Source organism: Cynocephalus volans, chromosome 6 (genome assembly GCF_027409185.1).
Source record: "Cynocephalus volans isolate mCynVol1 chromosome 6, mCynVol1.pri, whole genome shotgun sequence".
NCBI lineage: Eukaryota > Metazoa > Chordata > Mammalia > Dermoptera > Cynocephalidae > Cynocephalus > Cynocephalus volans.
The window spans coordinates 25,623,250-25,643,718 of NC_084465.1; the positions used below are offsets into that span (position 1 = coordinate 25,623,250).

Here is a 20,469-nt window from a genome sequence, read left to right on the forward strand (position 1 = left end):
ATATGAGAATACTTCATAAAGTGCATGGAAAAATAGAATTAAAAGGTAATATGAATCTTTCCACAAACTTTTTGAAGTACACTCATAGTATGTTAGGCTGTCCCTTTCTAGGAACTCCAAAGAAAAGGTTAAAATGAAGGGCAGGCTGGGCATTGCCAAGCAAATAAAATAATAGCTGTATTATACATGGGTATATTTTATATGTGTGTTTGCAGCCTTCTCAAGTTTTAAAGGTTGAACAGGATCAGATCGTAAATCTGGTAAGTCTGGATCCTAGAAGGAGTAATAGAAATTGTTTAATATTTTTTTGGTGCCCTGTTATTTTGTTATGGTTCTTTCAAAAAAAAAAAAAAGATGACCAGTAAGAGGATCTTAACCCTTGACTTGGTGTTGTCAGCACCACGCTCTCTCAAGTGAGCTAACCGGCCCTGCCTATATAGGGATCTGAACCCGTGGCCTTGGTGTTATGAGCACCACACTCTCCCAGGTGGGCCACAGGCCGGCCCTTGGTTCTTTTTGTTTTTAGCATTAAGTTTGTAGCTTAATACTTGACCATGCCAGTGCTAATGATAAAACTCTTTTGCCATCTGAATGTTGATCTTGGTCTGTTTACTCATCCTTATCTGCCACCGCCTTCCCAGTGCTAAGCTTTTTCTTGTTAAAGTTAAAAAGAACTTTATTTCCTGAGGATTTCATGTAGAGAACTCACTACAGTAGTATATTACTCATTTAATTTCTTATGTATCTAAGACAATCATGATTACATTTGATTTATAGGACTCTCTGAGGTCCATATATAATACAAGGGGTCTTCAAAAAGTTCATGGAAAGATTCACGTTATCTTTGATTCTCTTTTTCTGTGAACTTTCTAAGTACCCTTGTATATGCCTTTCATGTAGAGACAATGTTAGGACTTCCAAAAGCAGCCTCCATCCCCGTATGGAAATTTCTTTATAACATGCCTGATAGGTTCAGCCTCTGCTTGTATATTTCCTTCAAACTGGGATTCTCCACTTTGAGACAGTTCATTTCATTATTGAATAGTTATTCTTCCGTACGTACTAGTATAATGTTAAATGTTCTTTCTTGAAGTTTCCACTTAGTTGTTTGGGTTCTCCCATCTGGGATATTACTATTATTTATACGGTAAACCTTTTAATGCATTTTAAATATTTGCACAAAAACAAATATATGACTGATTTTTGTAAACTTTTTGGAGTAGTAATTTTACATGAAAATAAATGTTTTGCTTCAACAGCTTTTTCTTTTTGAACATTATTAGGGAACAATGTTGCAAGCCATTGAAAGATACATGAAGCAGGCCATTGTGGATAAAGTCTCCAGTGTATCCAGTTCAGCTCTGGTATCTTCCTTAGTAAGTGAGCGAGCAGCTGCCTAGTTCTTATGCATGGTTTCTAGTTGCAAAAAACACAGTATCACTATGATTCTCTCACAAATGAAACAGTTAAAAAATATGTATACATATCTATTACTTTATCCAAGTGTGTTTTATCTGGAGGAGCACCGAGCAGTTAAAACCAGCCATTAAAAACATGAAATTTTCAAATGTTTGAAAGGTTTTGAGAATCTGAAATTTATGCTGTACACATAATAAAGATGGGGGTAAGGGTGAGGCAAGGTACCAGGAAAAAACTGAGGCTTGTTCTCTTTTAGAGTCTTCCTTTATGACCAACACTTCTACCTCTTGCCTCTTTGTTCTCTGCTTTCCTTGGTGCCCTGTGTCTGCATGTGTCCTTCAATCCAAAGTCTGTCACAGAAGCAAAGTGATGTCTAAAACAAAACAAAACAAAACGAAGTCTCCTATACCACTTCTGAATTTCTTCCTAGAAAGTGGTCTTTGTTTTAATAATAGCTTTTCTTTCTCTTTTTCTCTGAAACAATATTTATTCATACCACATCATATTGGTTAAAGTCAGTAATTAATGTGTGAATACATTAGGGTATCTGAATCACAAGAGTTCCTGGTTCTGGAATATAATTGGTTGTGTTTTGTAGCAGGGGATATGTTGGTACTGTTTCTTTCTTCCAGGGAAGTTTCCTGGAAGTAAAACTTACAATGTTAACATTGTTTAAGCACCATTCTATTGACTATCTATTCCTTTCCCGTTCATCCCTCTCATTACTTCCTTTAAACACCTCTGCCAGCTCACAGACATATACTTACCTTTGCAAAGGGGTATTGGAGAAAATGTTTCTGGTTTATCAGGAGCCCCAGGAGCAGAAACTTGAGATAGACTTATAAAGCTACAAAGTTTTCAGTCTTTGGGGTTATGCCTGTTAGTGATTTTCCAAGAAAACTAACTCATGTTTCTAAACTTCTAGTGACCATGCAGTATCTACTCTCATTTTTTTCGTTAGCACATGATGAAGATAAGCTATGATGTGGTTAAGCGCTGGATCAATGAAGCCCAAGAAGCTGCATCAAGTGATAATATTATGGTCCAGGTACTGTCATTGAATCACATTAACTTATGTGTCAGGATCAGCTTATTTAAGCCTATATTTTATGGACACATATATTGATTTCTTAGATGAGCGTTAACTAAAAGCAAATTCTTTGGCATGTTAAGCAGCCCACTAGTGCACATTCTCAAGTAGGTATCTCACTAATGATGATGATTGTCATAGGCCCTTCAAGTGTGTGGTAGAAGCTAGAACCTCCCCCCCGCCAGGAATGTTTGGGAAAGATTCTTATTTTCAGTAGTAGATTGAGATGCTCATTCCAGAGGTCCTTCACAATGCATTGCAGTCTTTTATTTGAAAAATAATTTGTGTAAAATGATGTTCAATTCCAAGTTTTTAAGGCCTTGATTGTAGACATTATAAAAAAAATAAAGAGCAGTTTTCACTCTGTAAAACTTTGAAATTGTTTTGTCTGGCTCCTTTTGATATTTATTAAGATATTCCTTATTAAAAGGAACAAGATTAAATTCTTAAATGAAAATTTTATATAAAGTACCCCATTAGTATTTTAGAGGGTATTTATTTATGCCCTTTCACTATGTACAGCTTCTCATGTTAGCATATTCAATTATGAAACAAAGTAGTAATTTTTCCCTTGGGAAACACTCTCACTCTCCTAACTCTGATTGTTGTGTTTTAATACAAAGTGTCATGATAACAACACTCCTTCAGCCTATTTTAGGAGATTAATCCTTTACCTAATAATGTGGCCACAGATGATTAAAAGCCACTAAAAGGGACCTGTGACACTGGTAAAGCTTTGGACCTGACAGCCTTCTGTACTGAGGATGTGTGGCCCAGGGTTGAACCTGTTAGAGCCGTCTTCAGATTGGATGTCACCTCCTTCATGCTTATCCAGTCCGAATGTACAACTTCTGGGAGTAAATTTGAAACTCTCATCCTTTTAGTCTTGCCTGTGTTTTGTTCAGCATGAAAAAAAATATTCTATTTGTATACATCTGATTTGGGTATTTTTTTACTAAAAATATTTAATCTGGTTCCATGTGATTCTGTTTTCATGTAGGTGTTTTTTCTTCTTTCTAATCTGTATGATACATTCTCTCTTGTTCTTTAGTACCATGCATTGGGAGTCCTGTATCACCTTAGAAAGAATGATCGGCTTGCTGTTTCCAAGATGTTGAATAAGTTTACTAAATCTGGTCTCAAATCACAATTTGCATACTGCATGCTGATCCGAATTGCTAGTCGCTTACTAAAAGAAACTGAAGATAGGTAAGTGTCTTCACCTAGACCTGAGTTATTTTCCATTTTCAAGTCAATACACTTCAGAGTTTATTTCCTCTATGGATATTTTTTGTGCAGTGTTGACTTTACAGATGAATTTGATGTTTTCCAAAAAAAAAAAAATCATGGGATTCCCAGTAACAGAATTTTTTTTTTTACCTCACTGTGCATTCTTGTATGTGTACTTAATAGATTATGATTGCTAATAACACATTAACAAATTGATATTGAACAAAAAATACTTATAGATTATAGGATATACAGGTAATTAAATATGAAAGCTAGAAGGGACATTAAGAACCATCTTGTCTGACCCTTTTATTTTTATAAAAAAGAATGTTGAAGTACTGCATTTAATGATTTGCCCAAGATTATTCTGCAAGTCTGAGGCACATATGTAACCTTACCAAGGATACCTCAGCAGTCTTTTAAAGGCTGTAGGAAGGGCAGGAAGAGGAGGGAGATCTTTTGAGGTATAGTAAGCTGTGGGTGGATATAGGGGGCAAAGAAGACCTCCTTCCCCAGCCCAAAAGGCTTATGACTGAACTTTAAAACAGAGATTTCTCATGTTGGCTAGAAAGCTGAGGTGTGTGTAATACAGAGATAAATATCTCTAGAATCTGCCACTGTCCAGTACCAAAGCTCTGCTGAAAGAAGAAGCATGATCTCTCCTTCACATAATTAGTAAATAACAGAGAACTGAATCTAATTAAAGCTGCAGCAAAGTCTAGACCCAGATCGGCAATTAGCTGCTAACAACAAAAAAAGGATCTGTACTTTTCTGGCAATAAATATTATTTATATCCGTCTCTGCCTTTACAAGTAGTGTCTAGTAAACAACCAAAAAAGACAGAGAGGCAGGGTAAAGTGACCCATAATCAGAAGGAAAAAAAGCAGTTAATAGAAGCAGACTCACGAGTAACCCAAAAATTGGAATCAGTAGACAAAGACTTTAAAACAACTACTGTAAAAAATACTAAAGGATTTAGTGGAAAAGATGATCAAAATGTGTAAATGTAAAGAATTTTGCAGAGAAGTAGAAACTAGAAAAAAAATCCTTAAAAAATACATTATAAGAAATAAAAATTTATTTGAAGGGCTTAATAGCAAATTAGACTCAGCAGAAAAAAAGATTAGAGAACTTGAAGACAGATCAGTAGAAATTGCCCATACCGAAGCATGGTGAGAAAAATAAGGGGAAAAATATGAAAAGAACATTTGTAGCCTGGAGAAAATATCAAAAAGCCTAATGTATGTGTAATGAGAGTCTTAGCAGATCTATAGTTTAGAAGTCCAACATAGGTCTCATGAGGCTAAAATCAAGTTGTTGGCAGAGTGCCATTGCTTACTTACTGGAGGTTTTGGGGGAAGAATCCATTTCCAACCTCATTTAAGTTGTTAGCTAAATTCCTTTCTTTATAGTTGTAGGTTGTAGGTCCCTGTTTCCTTACTGGCTTTTAGCCAGAGGTTAGTCTGTGCTCCTGGAGGCTGCCTGCATTCTTTCTCATACTTTTAATGAGCAACTAAAGACCTCTCTTCAGTCCCTCACATGCTGGCCCATACCACTCAGAGCCAACAATGGTGTGTTGAGTCTGCATTTGAATCTCTATAAGTTGCCCTTCTAACACATCTCTTCTTCGTACTCTTTCACCACGTCTGTTTTTAAGAGCTTATGTGATTAGAGTGTACCCGCCTGGATAATACAGGTACAAAACCTTAGTTATATCCGCAAAGTTCCTTTGCCATGTTATAATGTAACATATTCACCAGTTTCAGGGATGAAGGGCATGGACATCTTGGGGGGCTGAGGGGTGAGTGCTGCTCTGCCTCTGCAAGTAAAATAACTGAAATGGACAATTTGCTGGATGGACTTAGTGGATTAGAGATAGCTGATGAAAGAGTGAAAGAGTTAGAGGTAGTGAATTTGAAGAGAGGACAATAGAAAGTAACTTATTTGAAAAATAGAGAGAAAACAGATAAAAGAAAATAAAGAGGGCCTCAAAGAATTGTGGGATAATATCAAATGGTCTAATATATATGTAATTAGAATTTAGAAATAACGGTAAGAGAATGAAGCAAAAAAAAGATGTGTGAAGAAATAATGACCAAGTATTTCCCATTATGGGTATTCTAGGAGTACAAGGTTGATCTAACAGTCAAAAATCAGCATAATATACTTCATTCAAAGAATAAAGGAGAAAATCTTAATATCTTAATAGTGCAAAAAAAGTAGTTGATAAGTTTAGTGGCAGTTTATGATTAAAAATCTCTTTGCCAACAAGGACTAGAAGAGAACATCATTACTCTTCTGCTAAGGGTACAAAAAAATCTTCCAGAAACTTTATACTTCTTGGTGAACCGTTAAAGGCTTTCCCTTTGAAATTGTGAATGCGACAAGATTGCCTATTTTCTATTTTTTAAGTAGCATTTTACGAGAATTCTACTTGGTACAATAAGCAAAGAAAAAATATCTAAAGATTTGTAAGGAGGACTTAACACTATCTTTCTTTATAGACAACGTGACTGTTGTATTAGTCTATTCCTATTGCTTATAACACAATACCTGGAACTGGGTGATTTGTAAGAAAAGAAAATTTATTGCTTACAGTTTCGGAGGCTGGGAAATCCAAAGTCCAGGGAACAAATCTGGTGAGGGTCTTCCTTGATGGTGGCTTTTCAGCAACACAGGGATCTCACGTGGCAGAAAATGGCAGAGCAGAGAGAGAAAGATTCTCACGTGTTCTCTTTTTAAAACCCTCAGAACCACACCGCTGACGACCATTATTAATCCATTCACTATGGTATGGTCCTACAATCTGATCACCCCTTCAAGGCCCCACCTTTCCATTACCATAACAGGATTTCCCACCCTCAACAGTTACAGTGAGAATTAAGTTTCTAATATATGGGGGACACAAATCAATCAATCCACAGCAACTGTACATATAGAAAATGCAAAATCATTTGTACATTATTAGAATCAATGCATGAATTTACCAATATTGCTGGATAAAGGGTCAATATCCAAAATCAATTTTATTCTTATTCTAGCAACCAATCAATAAGATAAAATTTTGAAAAGATGGTACAATTTACACTTGTATTGAAACCAAATTCTTAGGAATAAATCTACCAAAAATTGTATGTATCTTTATGCAGAAAATTACAAAATATTATTTAAAGTATAACCTGAATAAATGGAGGTATATATCATGTTCTTAGACTGGAATATTCAATATTGTAAAGATGTCACATTTTTAAAAATTGACCTGTGGATTCTACAACCCTCCCCACAGTCAGAATCCCAATGAGCTTCTTATAAATACCAAACATAAATCCATATATTTGTGTGTCAAAAGACATATACAAGGATGTTTATAGTACTATTATTCATAATACCCCCAAATGGAAGCAGTCCAAATGTCCCTCAATGCTAGAATCAAAAAATAAATTGTGGTATATTCATACAGTCAAATAGTATACAACAGCGGAAATAGACAAGTACTGTTAAGTGAAACCACATGCATAAATCTCCCTAAGAAGTCATACACAAAAGAATACATTTTGTATAGTTCCACTTTTGTTAATTTCTATAGTATTAAAAGTTAGGATAGTGATTATCTTTGAGGTAGGAGCACATAGTGCTTGGGAGGCGGCATGTAGGGGGCTTCTAGAATACTTGAAATATTCATTTCCTTTATCATGTTAGGTTTGTAATAATTCACTTCTGCTTTGCACACTGTTAGTTATCTATTGTTACATAACACACTAATCTAAAATTTACCGTATTAAAAGGACAATAAACATTTCTTTTCTTGCACAATTTCTGTGGGTCAGGGGTTTGGGAGATGTTAACTGGATGGTTCTTGTTTGGGGTTTTTCATGAGGTTGCAGCCAAAGTGTTGGCCTGGTGTGTAGTCATCTCAGAAGGTTCTATGGAGCCTGGAAAATCTACTTCTAAGGTAGCTCACTCGTGCCTTGATGTAAGCTGTCGGCAGGACATCTCAGTTCCTTGCCACGTAGTCCTCTCTATAGGGTTGCTTGAATATCCTCACAACATTGTGACTGTGAAGTGGTACAAGAGAGCACACTTTTTTCTTCTTTTTTTTAACCTACTCTTGGAGCTACATGCCAGCATTTCTGCAATATTCTGTTAGATTAAATGGTCAGCTATATTCAAGGGAACAAATAGCAGGAAGCAAGAATCATTGGATACCATTTTCAAGTTTGGCTAATGTATTAATCTTGGGCAGCAGTTACAAAATATCACAGACTGGGCAGCTTAAACAGCAGAAATTTATTTTCTCACAGTTCTAGAGGCTGGTTAGTCCAAGATCAAGGTGCCAGCAGGATTGGTTTCTGGTGGTAAGGGCTCTTTCCTTGGGTTGCAGATGGCTGCCTTCTTGCTTTGTGCTCACATGGCCTTCCCTCAGTGCACGTGTCTGCATAGAGAGACACAGGGACAGAGAGAGAGAGCCCTCTCTAGTGTCTCTTCTTTTAAGGTCACTAATCCTATATAATCAGAGCCCCACCATTTTGACCTCATTTAGCCTGAATTACTTTCTTAGAGGCCCCATCTCCAAATATAGCCACACCAGGGATTGGAGCATCAACATATGAATTTGGGGGGGGACGCAAATATTCAGTCCATAACAGCTACTGCATGCGCTTTTCTATATTTTTGTTATAATTTAATACAAGGTTAATTTTTTTAAATGGCTAATTTCACAAACAATTAGAAAGGTATAATCTTCAGATTAAAAAAAAAAATCAAATGCTGAAAAAGTGAAGGACAGAGATAAATGAGCAAGCACAATCTAACACTGAACTTAACATTAAAGGTAGAGAGAAAATGCCAAAAGTCATGTGGAAGTAAGGATATTTGACCCCATAGTTTTACTTCAGATTTCTCTCAGCTGCGTTGGGTACAAGACAGTAAAGGAGCAGTGTCTTCATAGTGCTGTGAGAATATAACTTGCAACCCAGAATTCTATGCCCAGCCAATCTGTCATGTCATTCAATAGTGAGGGTGAAAGGTATTTTCAAACATAAGCGTTTATAATAAATAGTTTACTAATCACTTTGTAACAATTTCCCATAGATACTCCATCATGAAGAAATAGATATTCAGAAGACAATAGAGAGATTTAAGATGTAATATTGTGCAATGGAATTAGTATAAAACTTGGTCGTTCTAAATCAATGATCTTTTAACTTTTTAAAATTTAATAACAAATTCTAAAATTCCAAAGGATGGCACCATGTTAAATAATGGTGTAGAAGATGGTTTTAGGTGAAGTAAAAGCATGCTCTGTGTGTGTGTGTGTTTGTCTTATGCAGGAGGAAGATATATGAGGGCACTTCAAAAAGTTCAAAGAAATATTCGTATTATCTTTTAATTCTATTTTTTCACAAACTTTTTGAAGTACTCTCATAGTAACGATTCATATTAAATTTTGTTGTAAAAATATGTGGGTTAGCAATTAAGAATATGAATTGAATATAAAGCTTTCAAAATGTTGAAGGAAAAAGGAACAAGGAAAACTTGATTGAAGATCAGTAAGGGGGAAAATAATTAAGGTAAAGCATACAAACAGAAAACAGAAAATAAGTTGGGTAGAAGTAAATGTAAATACATTAGTTATCTCTTGCCGTGTGGCAAAATTGGGCCTGTAAGATAAGTTAGCCGCTTATCATAGACATTTATTATCTCATGATTACTGTGGTTAGGAATCTGGGAGGAGCTTACCTGCCTTATTCTGATTCAGAGTTCCTCATGAGTTTGCAGTCAAGTTGTTGGCTAGGGTTCCAGTTATCCAGGTCTGGATGGTCCACTTTGAATTTCACTCATGTAGTTGTTGACAAGCCTCAGTTTCTCCCTGGCTCTTGGCGAGATACTTCAGCTTCTCACTTGAGAGCCTTTCTGTGGGCTGCTTGCATGTCCTCACAGCGGGTAGCTGGCTTCTCTCAAAGCAAGTGAACTGAGAGAGAGAAGCTGATGTGGAAGTGGCAGTCTTTTATAACCTAACCTGACAAGTGACATGCCATCACCTCTCATGTGTCTTTCAGTCACAAAGACCAACCCCAGCATAATGTCGGGGGGAACTATACAAGAATATGATTATTCAGAAGTGGAGATTTGGGGGAGCCATCTTGGAGTCTAGATAGCATATAAAACATAATTATCATAATAAATGTAAGTGTATTTACCTATTAAAAAAAGTCTCAGATTGGACAAACAAAATAATACAAGAGACCAATTGTGCCTTTATAAAAGATACTTCTAAACAAAATGACAAACATTTAAAATTAAAATATCAAAAAAAATATATTAGATATATATACACACACACACAAATGCTGTGTAGCAATATTAATACAAGCCAGAATAGGAAACAGGGTACAGAGCATTAAAAATGGCAAAGTGAGATTTTGTATTTTGACAAAAGTAAAAATAATATAACAGGAAATGAATACACTTAGTAATATATACTTGTACACACTTAATAATATAGTTTCAAAATATGTAAAGCAAAATCTTAAAGAAATACAGGAAACTAAGTCCTCTTGATCTGTTCATGGGAGACTAACCCAACTCTCTCAGAAGCTGGCAAATATAAAAATGTAAGACAATAGTTGATCAATGATAAAATTCACTCATTGTGAGTGTACAATTGTATGACTTTTAGTAAGTTTATAGAGTTGTGAAACTATTACCACAATCTAGTTTTAGAACATTTGCATCATGCCCCAAAATTCCTTGTGTTCATTTTCTGTTAATCCCTGCTGCTATTCACAGACCTGTACAACCACTGAGCTGCCTTTTATCTCTAATAATTATAGTTTACCTATCCAGACGTTTCCTATGAGTAGAATCATATTGATTCAACTTTCACTTCATTAACTTTGTTTCTTTCACTGAGCATAATGTTTTGAGGATTACTATGTTGTTATATGCATCAATACTCCATTCCTTTTTATGACTGAATAATATTCCATGGTATGGATGTACCAAATTTTATTTGGCACATATCTGTTCATCAACTAATGGGCATTTCGGTTGTTTCCATTTCTGTCTATTATGAATAATGCTGCTATGAACCTTCACATACAAATCTTTGTGTGGACATATATTTTTTCATTCTCTTGGGAAGATTTCTGTAAGTGTGAAATTAACTGAGTCATATGGTAAGTTTGTTTCATTTTTTTTAGAAACTGCCAAACTATTTTCCAAAGTAGCTATTCTATTTTACATTACATATGAGAATTCCAGTTTTCCATGTCTTCACAAACACGAGGTATTGTCTGTTTTATTATTATTATTTTATCATTTTTATTATAACCATTCTAATGCTGTGTAATGATATCCCATTCTGGTTTTCCTAATGAGTAGTGATTTCAAGTGTTTATTAGCAAGTCTTTTTTTTAAAAAAAAAAAAATGAATGTCATTCACATCTTTTGCCCATTTTTTAATTGGGTTGTTTGTCTTATTGAATTGGAAGACTTCTTCACACATTCTGAATACAAATCCTTTGTCAAATATATGATCATCTGGATAACCCAGATAACAAAACCTGACTGATTTCACCAGAAAAGAAAACTACAGAACAGTATCTCTCCTGACACAGTCAGAAAAATCCTTAACAATATCAGCAAATATTTTCTCATAATCTGTTGCTTGTCTTTTCATTTCCTCAGTGGTATCATCTTTTTGAAATGCAAAAATTTTAAATTTTGATGAAGTTCAGCTTATCAGCTCTCTGAGGGATTGTGCTTTTGGTGTCATGTCCAAGAACTCTTTGCCTTACTCAAGGTCACAAAGATTTCCCCAATATTTTCTTCTAAAAGTTTAATAGTTTTAGTGTTTACATTTAGGTCTTAGTCTTTTTTGAGTTAATTTTTATGTATGGTGATGTAGTGGTCTAAGTTCATTTTTTAAAAATATGGGTATCTAATTTTCCCAACATCATGTGGTGAAAAACTGTTCTTTTTCCTTTTAATTGTCTTGGCACCTTTGTTGAAAATCAGCTGACCGTGAATATGCTAGAACTCTCAATTCTGTTCAGTTGGTCTACATACTTATTCCCATGCTAGTACCACACTATCTTGATTTTGTGTGTGTGTGTGTGTGTGTGTACACATTCAGCTTTATTGTAACAAAGCAACTTGTACACTTTTAACATTTAAAACTGAGCATCATCTTTCCTTTCCAGTGAAACAAAAAGAAAATTTAAAAATAAACAGAAACAAGCTTACAATAGAGAATGTCAGTTCCAAATAAGATCCTACAGGTTCTGCTGATTCTCCCATTGAGTGGCAGGTATCAAGTCATTATTAGGAGAGAATTCTGTTTTAAAAGTGTCATCTTAAACTGCAAGGATGTCCGTTAAACATGCCAAAGGAGAAGCCATGTTGTCAAAAGGCCCACTTAACCCACCCAGACATCTCAAACCCACCCTTTGCTGACCTTCTATAACCCCATTTTTTAAAGTTTTTTGTTTGTTTGTTTTTTTAAACAAGAGAAAGTAGACAGATACATATTGGTAAATGCTAACTGTCCATATTCACACAGACACACAGTGTAATCTCTGAGCCCAGTATACAGAGAAAGGAGGAAAAAAGCTAGAATTCTATGCACAGGGGCCTAGCACCCTCCAACTTCCAGCAGAGCGAAGGGAGCAGAAGGTTTTTCTTTTTTCCCCACAGATCACGGTGGTGGTGATTCCATACAGTTTTTGTGGAGACAGGAGGGGATAAAAATGAATTTGGAACAGAAAGGGGTAGAGATTTTTTTCCCGTTGTATTCTGCTCAAGGCATTTTCCCCCAACAAGTTGAGAACCATGGTGTAGAGAAAAGAGACCTCAAGAGCAGGGCGACTGAGTACAAGAGGGGGAAAAAAAGCAACTTGTTCCCAGAGACTGGAGAAAATTTTTTTAAAAAGGGAAGGTTGGAATCCATCAGTGTTCTGTTAGTCATCTTCTCCTTCATCCTCCACTCCTTCCTCCCCTTCATCATCATCTTCACCTTCATCCCCTTCATCAGTATCTTCCAATCCTTCTTCTTCATCATCATCCATATCAGGAACCAAGTAGTACTGTAACGGATTTGGCCAAATATCATCTTTGATGACTTCTCCTAACTCATCTGCACCTGCATCAGAATGGTCAGTAAGCCAGGTAGAGAAGCTCTTTGGTTCCTCATGCTGCCTTTTCCTGCTGGCTTTATTCTGTGTTGGACTTGAACATCTCGTCAAAGCCTTTCCAGATTTCCATTTGAGTTCAGTGGACTTTGAAGATGGATCATCACTCTCATTTAGATGAAATTCTTTGGAGAGAACTTTATTTTTGAAGTAAGGATTTTCATCAAAATAAAAATTTATTCTGTAACCTGATTTAATGTCTTCAAATTCTGTCACTTCAACTCTGGTCAAATAATGCAGCGCCTCTTCATCTTCCTCCCAGACACTTGCAGGTGGTTGACAAATGTTGTTACCCCAAAATTTGGGATTTTGGCAATCAGTTCTGACCTCTTCTGAAAAAATCTTTAGCAGAGTTTATTATAATTCTGTTATGCTTTCAAGATCTCCTCACTGGCTTGTTCATTAAGTCTGTTTCATTTTGTACTTCATCAATATGTTCAATTGCTTCTTGATGTTCTTATTCTTTCTTTGGGAATCATAGGAAGGCTGATGTATCCTCTGACCTTGGGACAGGAGGCAGTCTTGGTTTCTTCATTTGAGGCGGAAGGGAAGACCGGCGTTTGGGGGCCATGCTGCCAAAGAAAGTCCAAGAACCAGACCCAAGGGTCTCCTTGCTTGTCAGGGAGAAGCTCTGAGAAGTCACTATCTTGATTTTTAAAGCTTTTAGTAACTTTTGAAATTAGGAAATATAAGTTTTTCAGAAGTTTTGATTACACTAGGTCTCATGCATATTCATATAAATTTTAGGATCAGCTTTGAATTTGTACAATAAAAAGTCTGCTGTCATTTTGATAGGAATTGTACTGAATAGATCTTTTCTGAATAGATCAACTTGAGACAGTTACCATTTTGATAATATTGAATCTTCCAGGCCATGAATAAAGACTATTCGTTCATTTATTTAGATTTCTCATAAGGATTTTATAGTTTTCAGGGTAAAAGTCTTGTGCTGCTTTTATTAAATTTATTCTGAGTATTTTATTCTTTCTTATGCTATTATGAATGAGATTGTTTTACTAATTTCATTTTGGATTTTTTGTGGCCAGTGTATAGAAATACAGTTGATTTTTGCATATTGATCTTGTATCCTGTAACCTTGCTGTGCTCATTGATTATTGATTAGTTCTCTGTGTGTGTATGTGTGTGTGTGTGTATTCCTTGGGATTTTCTATGTACAGGATCATGTCATCTGTGAACAAAGACATTTTTACTTTTTGCTTTCCAAATTGGATGCCTTTAATTTCTTTTTGTGCCTTTTCATACTGGCTTGAATCTTCAGTACAATGTTGAGTAGAAGTGATGAAAGCAAACTTCCTTGCCTCGCCCCTCACCTTAAAGGGAAATCATTAAACATGATGTTAGATGTGGAGTTTCTGAAGATGCCCTTTATCCGGTTAAGGACATACTTTTCTATTTCTAGTTTGTTTTTGTGGGCTTTTTGTTTGTTTGTTTAATATCACGAATGGGTGTTAGCTTTTGTCAATTCCTTTTTCTGCATCTTAGATGATTCTGTGGTTTTCATCCTTTATATTATTAATGTGCTGTATAACATGAATTGATTTTCTGATGTTAAACCAACTTTGCATTTCTTAATGCTATTTAATTCACTTAGTTACAATATATAATTCTTTCTGTAAGTTACTGGAGTCAGTTTTCTGATGTTCTGTTAAGGATTTTTGTGTGTTTATTAGAAGGGATATTGTTCTATAGTTTTCTTGTCCTGTGAAACTTTTGTCATGTTTTCGCTATCTGAGTAATACTGGCAAGACAGAATTAGTTGGGTGGTAAGTGTTCCCTTCTCATTTATTTTCTGAAAGAGTTTGTGAAGGATTCGTAATTTTCTTTATATTTGATAGAATTAACCAGTCAAGCCATCTGGATCTGTGCTTTTCTTAAAGGGATAATTTTTAATAATGGACTCATTTAAAGTTATTTAGGTTCTCTATTTCTTCTTGAGTCACTTCTAGTAGTTTGGTATTTCTAGGTATTTGTCCATTTTATCTTAAGTTTTCTAATTTGTTGCCATATAGTTGTTCATAATATTCCCTCAGAATCCTTTAAATTTTTTTAGGGTCACTAGTAACATCCCCTCTTTTATTTCTGATTTTGGTAATGTGTGTCTTTTCTCTTTTTCTTGGTTAGTTTAGCGGAAGGTTTGTCAATTTTGTTATCTTTTCAAAGAACCAACTTTGGGTTTCATTGACTTTTTTTCTTTTTTTTTTCTTTTAGTCCATTAACTGTGCTCTAATCTTTATTATTTTGTTTATTCTGCTTGGTGTAGGCTTAGTTTACTCCTCTTTTTCTATTTTTTTTTTTTTTTTTTGCAGGTGACCAGCATGGGGATCCAGACCCTTGACCTTGTTGTTGTAACACCATGCTCTAACCAATTGAGCTAACCAGCCAGTCCTTCTTTTTGTAATTTTTTTAATGTGGAAGCTTACATTATTGATTTGAGGCCTTTTTTTGTTTTCCAATTTTAAGTTACATGTTTCCTTCTAAGCATCGCTTTAGCTGAATCCCATAAATTTTGATTTGTTGTGTTTTCATTTCAGTTTCAAATATTTTCTCATTTCCCATTTGATTTCTTCTTGGTCCATGGGTTATTTAGAAATGTGTTGTTTAAGTGACAAACATTGGAGGATTTCCCTCATTTGTTTTCTGTTGTTGATTTATAATTTAATTCAGTTGTGATTGGAAAAGTGCTTTGCATTATTTCTGTTCCTTTAAATGTGTTGAGACTTGTTCTATAACCTGACATTTATTTTATCTTGAAATGGCCCATGTGCACTTGAGAAGAATGTGTGTTTTAATGTCATTGGGTTGGATGGTTTTGAATTGGTTCATTGTGTTGTTCAAGTCTTCTATATCCTTGATGGTTTTCTGTCCAGTTGTTCTATCAGTTATTGGTGGGTATAGATATCTCCAACTATTATTATTAAATGATCTATTACTTTGTCAGGTTTTGCTTCATGCATTTTAAGGCTCTCTTGTTAAGTGTGCATTTGTTAATACTGTCATATCTTCCTGACATATTGAACTCTTTATTATTATGAAATGTCTCTCTTTGTCTTGTAACATTTTTGTCCTAAAGTTTGTTTTGTCCAAAATTAGTATAGCCATTCTTGATTTGTTATGGTTACTATTTTTATGGTATATCTCTTCCCATCTTTGGACTTTTTGTGTCTTTGAATCTAAAATGGGTCTCCTGTAGACAGCACATAGTTGGATCTTGATTTTTTAATCCTGCCTGACAATCTCTATCTTTTGGTTGGGTGGTTTAGACCATTCACATTTAATATAGTTATTGATATTGTTAGATTTACCTTTGCCATTTTGCTGTTTGTTCTTCATAAGTCTCTCTTTCTTTTTTTGTTCCTCTCTTCCTCTTTGATTGCTTTCTTTTGTGTTAAATATTTCTAGTGTATCTTTTTAACTCCTCTGTCAATATTTAAAATTTTTTTTTTTAAGTTTTCTTTTTTTAGTTATTGTTCTAGGGATTATAATACGCATCTTAATTTACCACAAACTACTTAATGTTAGTACTAATTTAATTTTAGTAAAATATAAATGAATCTTTGCTTCAGTATAGTTCCATTCCCTCCTCCCTTCTGTTTGCTGTTACGGTCATTTATATTACCTGTGTATGTTTTATAAATCCAACAATATAGTGTTGCAATTATTGCTTTATACAATTTATGTCCTCTAAATAAAGAAAATAAGTGGAAATATATATCTGTAGAATCTTATATCCAGTCATTGATTTGCCACTTCTAGTGCTCTTTATTTCTCCCTTGTTATTCATGTCACTGTCTGGAGTCTATCTTTCATTCTAAAGTATTAGACTGAAATTTAAAAAAAAAAATTTTTTTTTTCTTTTTAGTTTTTTTGGTAAAGCAAGTTTGTTAGCAATGAATTATGTCAGTCTTTGCTTATCTGAGAATGTCTCTTTTAGCCTTCACTTTTTGGAGGATAGTTTTGCTGGATTTAGAAGTTTTGTCTTTTTAGTATGTTGAATATGGCATTTTACTACTGCTGTCTTTCATTATCTCAGGTGAGACATTAGCTATTAATTGTATTGATTTCCCCCTGTACAGTGTGGTGAGTGGTTTTTATCTTGCTGTTGTCAAGGATTTCTCTTTGTCATATGTTTTCAGCAATTTAACTGTAGTGTATCTATGGTGGATCTTTTTGTATTTATCCTGCTTTAGATTTATTGAGCCTCTTCAGTATATAGATTAATGTTTTCCATCAAATTTAGGAGGTTTTCAGCCATCATTTCTTCAAATATTTCTTTTGCCTTTTGTCCCTCTCCATTCCTTTTAGAACTCCTATTATGCAAGTGTTGGTACCCTTGGTCATGTTACGCAGGTCTCCAAAGCTCTTTTCATTTTACTTCGTTCTTTTTTTGAAAAAAATTTCCTTAGTTGGTTTATCTTTAAGCTTGCTAGTTCTTTTATCTGCCAGTGCAAATCTAGTCTTTAACCCCTTTGGTGAATTTTCCATTTCAGTCATTGTACTTTTCAAATCCAGAATTTCTGTTTGGTCACTTTAAAAAAAAAATCATTTCTGTGTCTTCACTGATGTTTTCTCTTTGGTAAAATGACATTATTATATTTCTCTTTAATTCTTTAGACATGGTTTCCTTTAGTTCTTTGAACATACTTGTATTAACTGACTTAAAAGTTTTTGCCTAGTAAGTCCAACATCTGGGCTTCCTCAGGGATAATTTTTATTGACTGCCTTTTTTCTTATATGTGAACCATCCTTCACTATTTCTTTGCATGTCTCATAATTTTTTGGTTAAAAACATGATATTTTAAATAACATAATGTGGCAGTTCTAGTAATCAGATACCCCCTCCCTCATCACCAGGGTTTGTTATTGCTATATATTGTTGTGATTATTGTTTATTAATCAACTTTCCTGAACTAATTCTGTAGTCTTTATTCTTTAGCATGTACAGCCACTGAAGTCTCTGTTTGATTAGCTGAGTTGTCAGGTAATGGTTTTACAGAGATTTTCTGAAATCCTTTAAACCAACATGTCTCTCACCGTTTTCCAAGAGGTGCTGTGTATGTTGGGGTGTCCATTCACCAGCAGCTTAGAACTCTGCCTTAGCCTTCACTTCCTACTTGTACAGAGCCTCTAAGTCAAGCATAGGTTAGAGATTGGGTCTCTGTTAGGTTTTTTCCGGGGAATTTGGTCAGCCCTTCACATGCATATGGCCTTCAAGCTCTCCAGAAATACATCAGAGGTTTTCAAAGCCTGCTATGGACATCTTACTCTTCATATTTTTCTTTTAAGTTTTTGTTTTGCTTTGTTTTGTTTTGTTGCCAGCCTCCTGTTTGCCCCAGCTGGAACTGCTGGCTCTGGCAGCTGCAGTATTAACCAGTTACCACTGGATTTTTTTTTTGGACAAATTCCCAGAGGATAGGGCCTTCCTTACTGAATGAGCTCTGAGTCAGGTGAAATAAAAGCTTATGAATTGTACCTTTCTAGGGAGTACCAGACAAGTCAAATAGTGACAGTTTTCTAGGGATGAGGCTTTTGCCTGCTCCAGTGGCTGCTATACTGCTGGTTTTTACAGCTCCTATGGTTCTGAGACTTCTGGTTTCCAAAGCTACTGTGAAAGTGGAAAGGAGGGCATGGAAATTGAAAATAGGGCAAGTTAAAACACCAAAAAGCTCACTATTCTTACCATGATTCTAAAATAAATGCTCGTAGGATTGTTGTAAGTCTTTGGTTAATATTGACAGTTTTTGCCAATGTTCTCACTGCTTTTGGAGAAGTGAATTTCCAGAGGTCCTTCATCCACCATTCCAAAAGTGTTTCTTGATCTATCTGTGCTCTTAACCACTATGCATATTGCCTCTCTTTTTGATATATAAATAATGGACTATCTATATTTATTGGCAGTCATGAAAGTTCACTCTTTGATTTCATTGAGAGCTGCTTGCGAAATAAGCATGAAATGGTTATTTATGAAGCTGCTTCAGCTATTATCCATCTTCCTAACTGTACTGCAAGAGAGTTGGCACCTGCTGTTTCAGGTTAGTTGTATATTTGATAGCTGGCTTTTGTTTATGTTTTTATGTTTTTGTTTTAAGTTCCATAGGTCTGCAGAATAGGTATTAATAATGATTTTTGAACCTTAGCTCTGTATATATTATAGCCTTTGCATTCTGATAGCTTATATGTGAATAATTTATTTTAGTTGTTCTGTCCTTTATTCTTTTTTTGAAGTTTCTATTTCCCCATATAAAACTTTTGAAAAAAGTTTTACTTAGAAGACAAATAACTTTAATGTTTTCAGTTTTCTTTAAGGTTCATAAAGCCTATTTGCTCTTATAACTATCAATATTTCTACCATTTAAATTCATATATTAATGGGTGTACTAATTCTTTTAGAAAAAAGAGCAAACTTTGTTTCCTATTAAAGTTTTTGTAGCTGAACAAAAAGTGCTTTTTTTTGATGATTCAATTTTCATGTGAATTTTTGATGCTGCAATGTAATTTCCTTAAGCATTTTTTGAATATATTTAATTATGTACTGTATTTTCTGCTTTATGGTATAAGATGAAATGAGCAATATTCACAGTAATTTTTTTTTTAGTTCTTCAGCTTTTCTGTAGCTCTCCTAAGCCAGCCTTGAGATATGCAGCTGTGAGGACCTTGAACAAGGTAGGTGTTCCTTTGTTTAACTATTGTTTGATTGAGAAATATTAAATGTGAAGCATTTGGCTTTCTCCCCAAGGTTGGCATATATGGTTTATGGGCTTCACTTCTGTAACATATCACTTGTATTTGTGGCTCTATGTATGCCATTTTTACTTTCATTCAGCTAAAGATTATAACTCATTTCTGATTTCTAAGCACTTTATGTTCAAGAGCCACACTGTCAAATATGGTGGCTATTAGCCACAAGTGGCTATTTTGATTTAATTAAAACTAAATAAAATTAAAAATTCAGTTCCTTAGTCACACTAGTCACACTTCTCATGTTCATGGCCACATGTGGTAAACGGCTATCATATTGGACAGTGCAGATATTGAATGTTGAAGAAAGCTCTCTTGCACAGTGCTAGTCTACAGCAGCACTGTCCAGTAGAAACCCAATGTGAGTCACATATGTAATTTCAAATTTTGTAATAACCACATTTTAGATTTTTTAAGGTGAAATTAATTTTAATAATATATTTTATTTACCCTAATATATAAAAAAGTCATTTCAACATGTAATCAATATAAAAATTATTAGAGATGTTTTGCCTTTTTTTTGTACTAAGTTTTTGACATCCAATATATGTTTTATATTTATAGCCTATTAATTTGGATTAGCCACATTTTCAGATGCTTTGTAGTCACATGTGGCTCTTGGCTACTATGTTAGACAGTGTAGGTTTGGAGGATACAGTACAGAGACACAGAATAAATTAAATAGTCATTAAAATTTTAAATAAAAATTTAATGTAGTAGAAGACTTGTCATAAGGCAATACATGATCAATTATAGATTAATTGGAGAAGGGAAGTTTAGAA

The 20,469-nt window shown here is 34.6% G+C and overlaps 1 protein-coding gene and 1 pseudogene across 1 annotated transcript in view; one reads left to right on the forward strand and one right to left on the reverse strand.

Moving 5' to 3' along the window:
- Window positions 1-20,469, forward strand: part of COPG2 (COPI coat complex subunit gamma 2) — a 330,424-nt gene that overhangs the window by 36,921 nt on the left and 273,034 nt on the right. The window contains exons 7-11 of the mRNA XM_063099417.1: window positions 1,284-1,376; window positions 2,381-2,467; window positions 3,561-3,718; window positions 18,848-18,981; window positions 19,545-19,612. Of these exons, the coding sequence (XP_062955487.1) occupies window positions 1,284-1,376; window positions 2,381-2,467; window positions 3,561-3,718; window positions 18,848-18,981; window positions 19,545-19,612 (540 nt within the window). The remainder of the gene's footprint in view (window positions 1-1,283; window positions 1,377-2,380; window positions 2,468-3,560; window positions 3,719-18,847; window positions 18,982-19,544; window positions 19,613-20,469) is intronic.
- Window positions 12,701-13,502, reverse strand: LOC134381175 (protein SET-like; annotated as a pseudogene).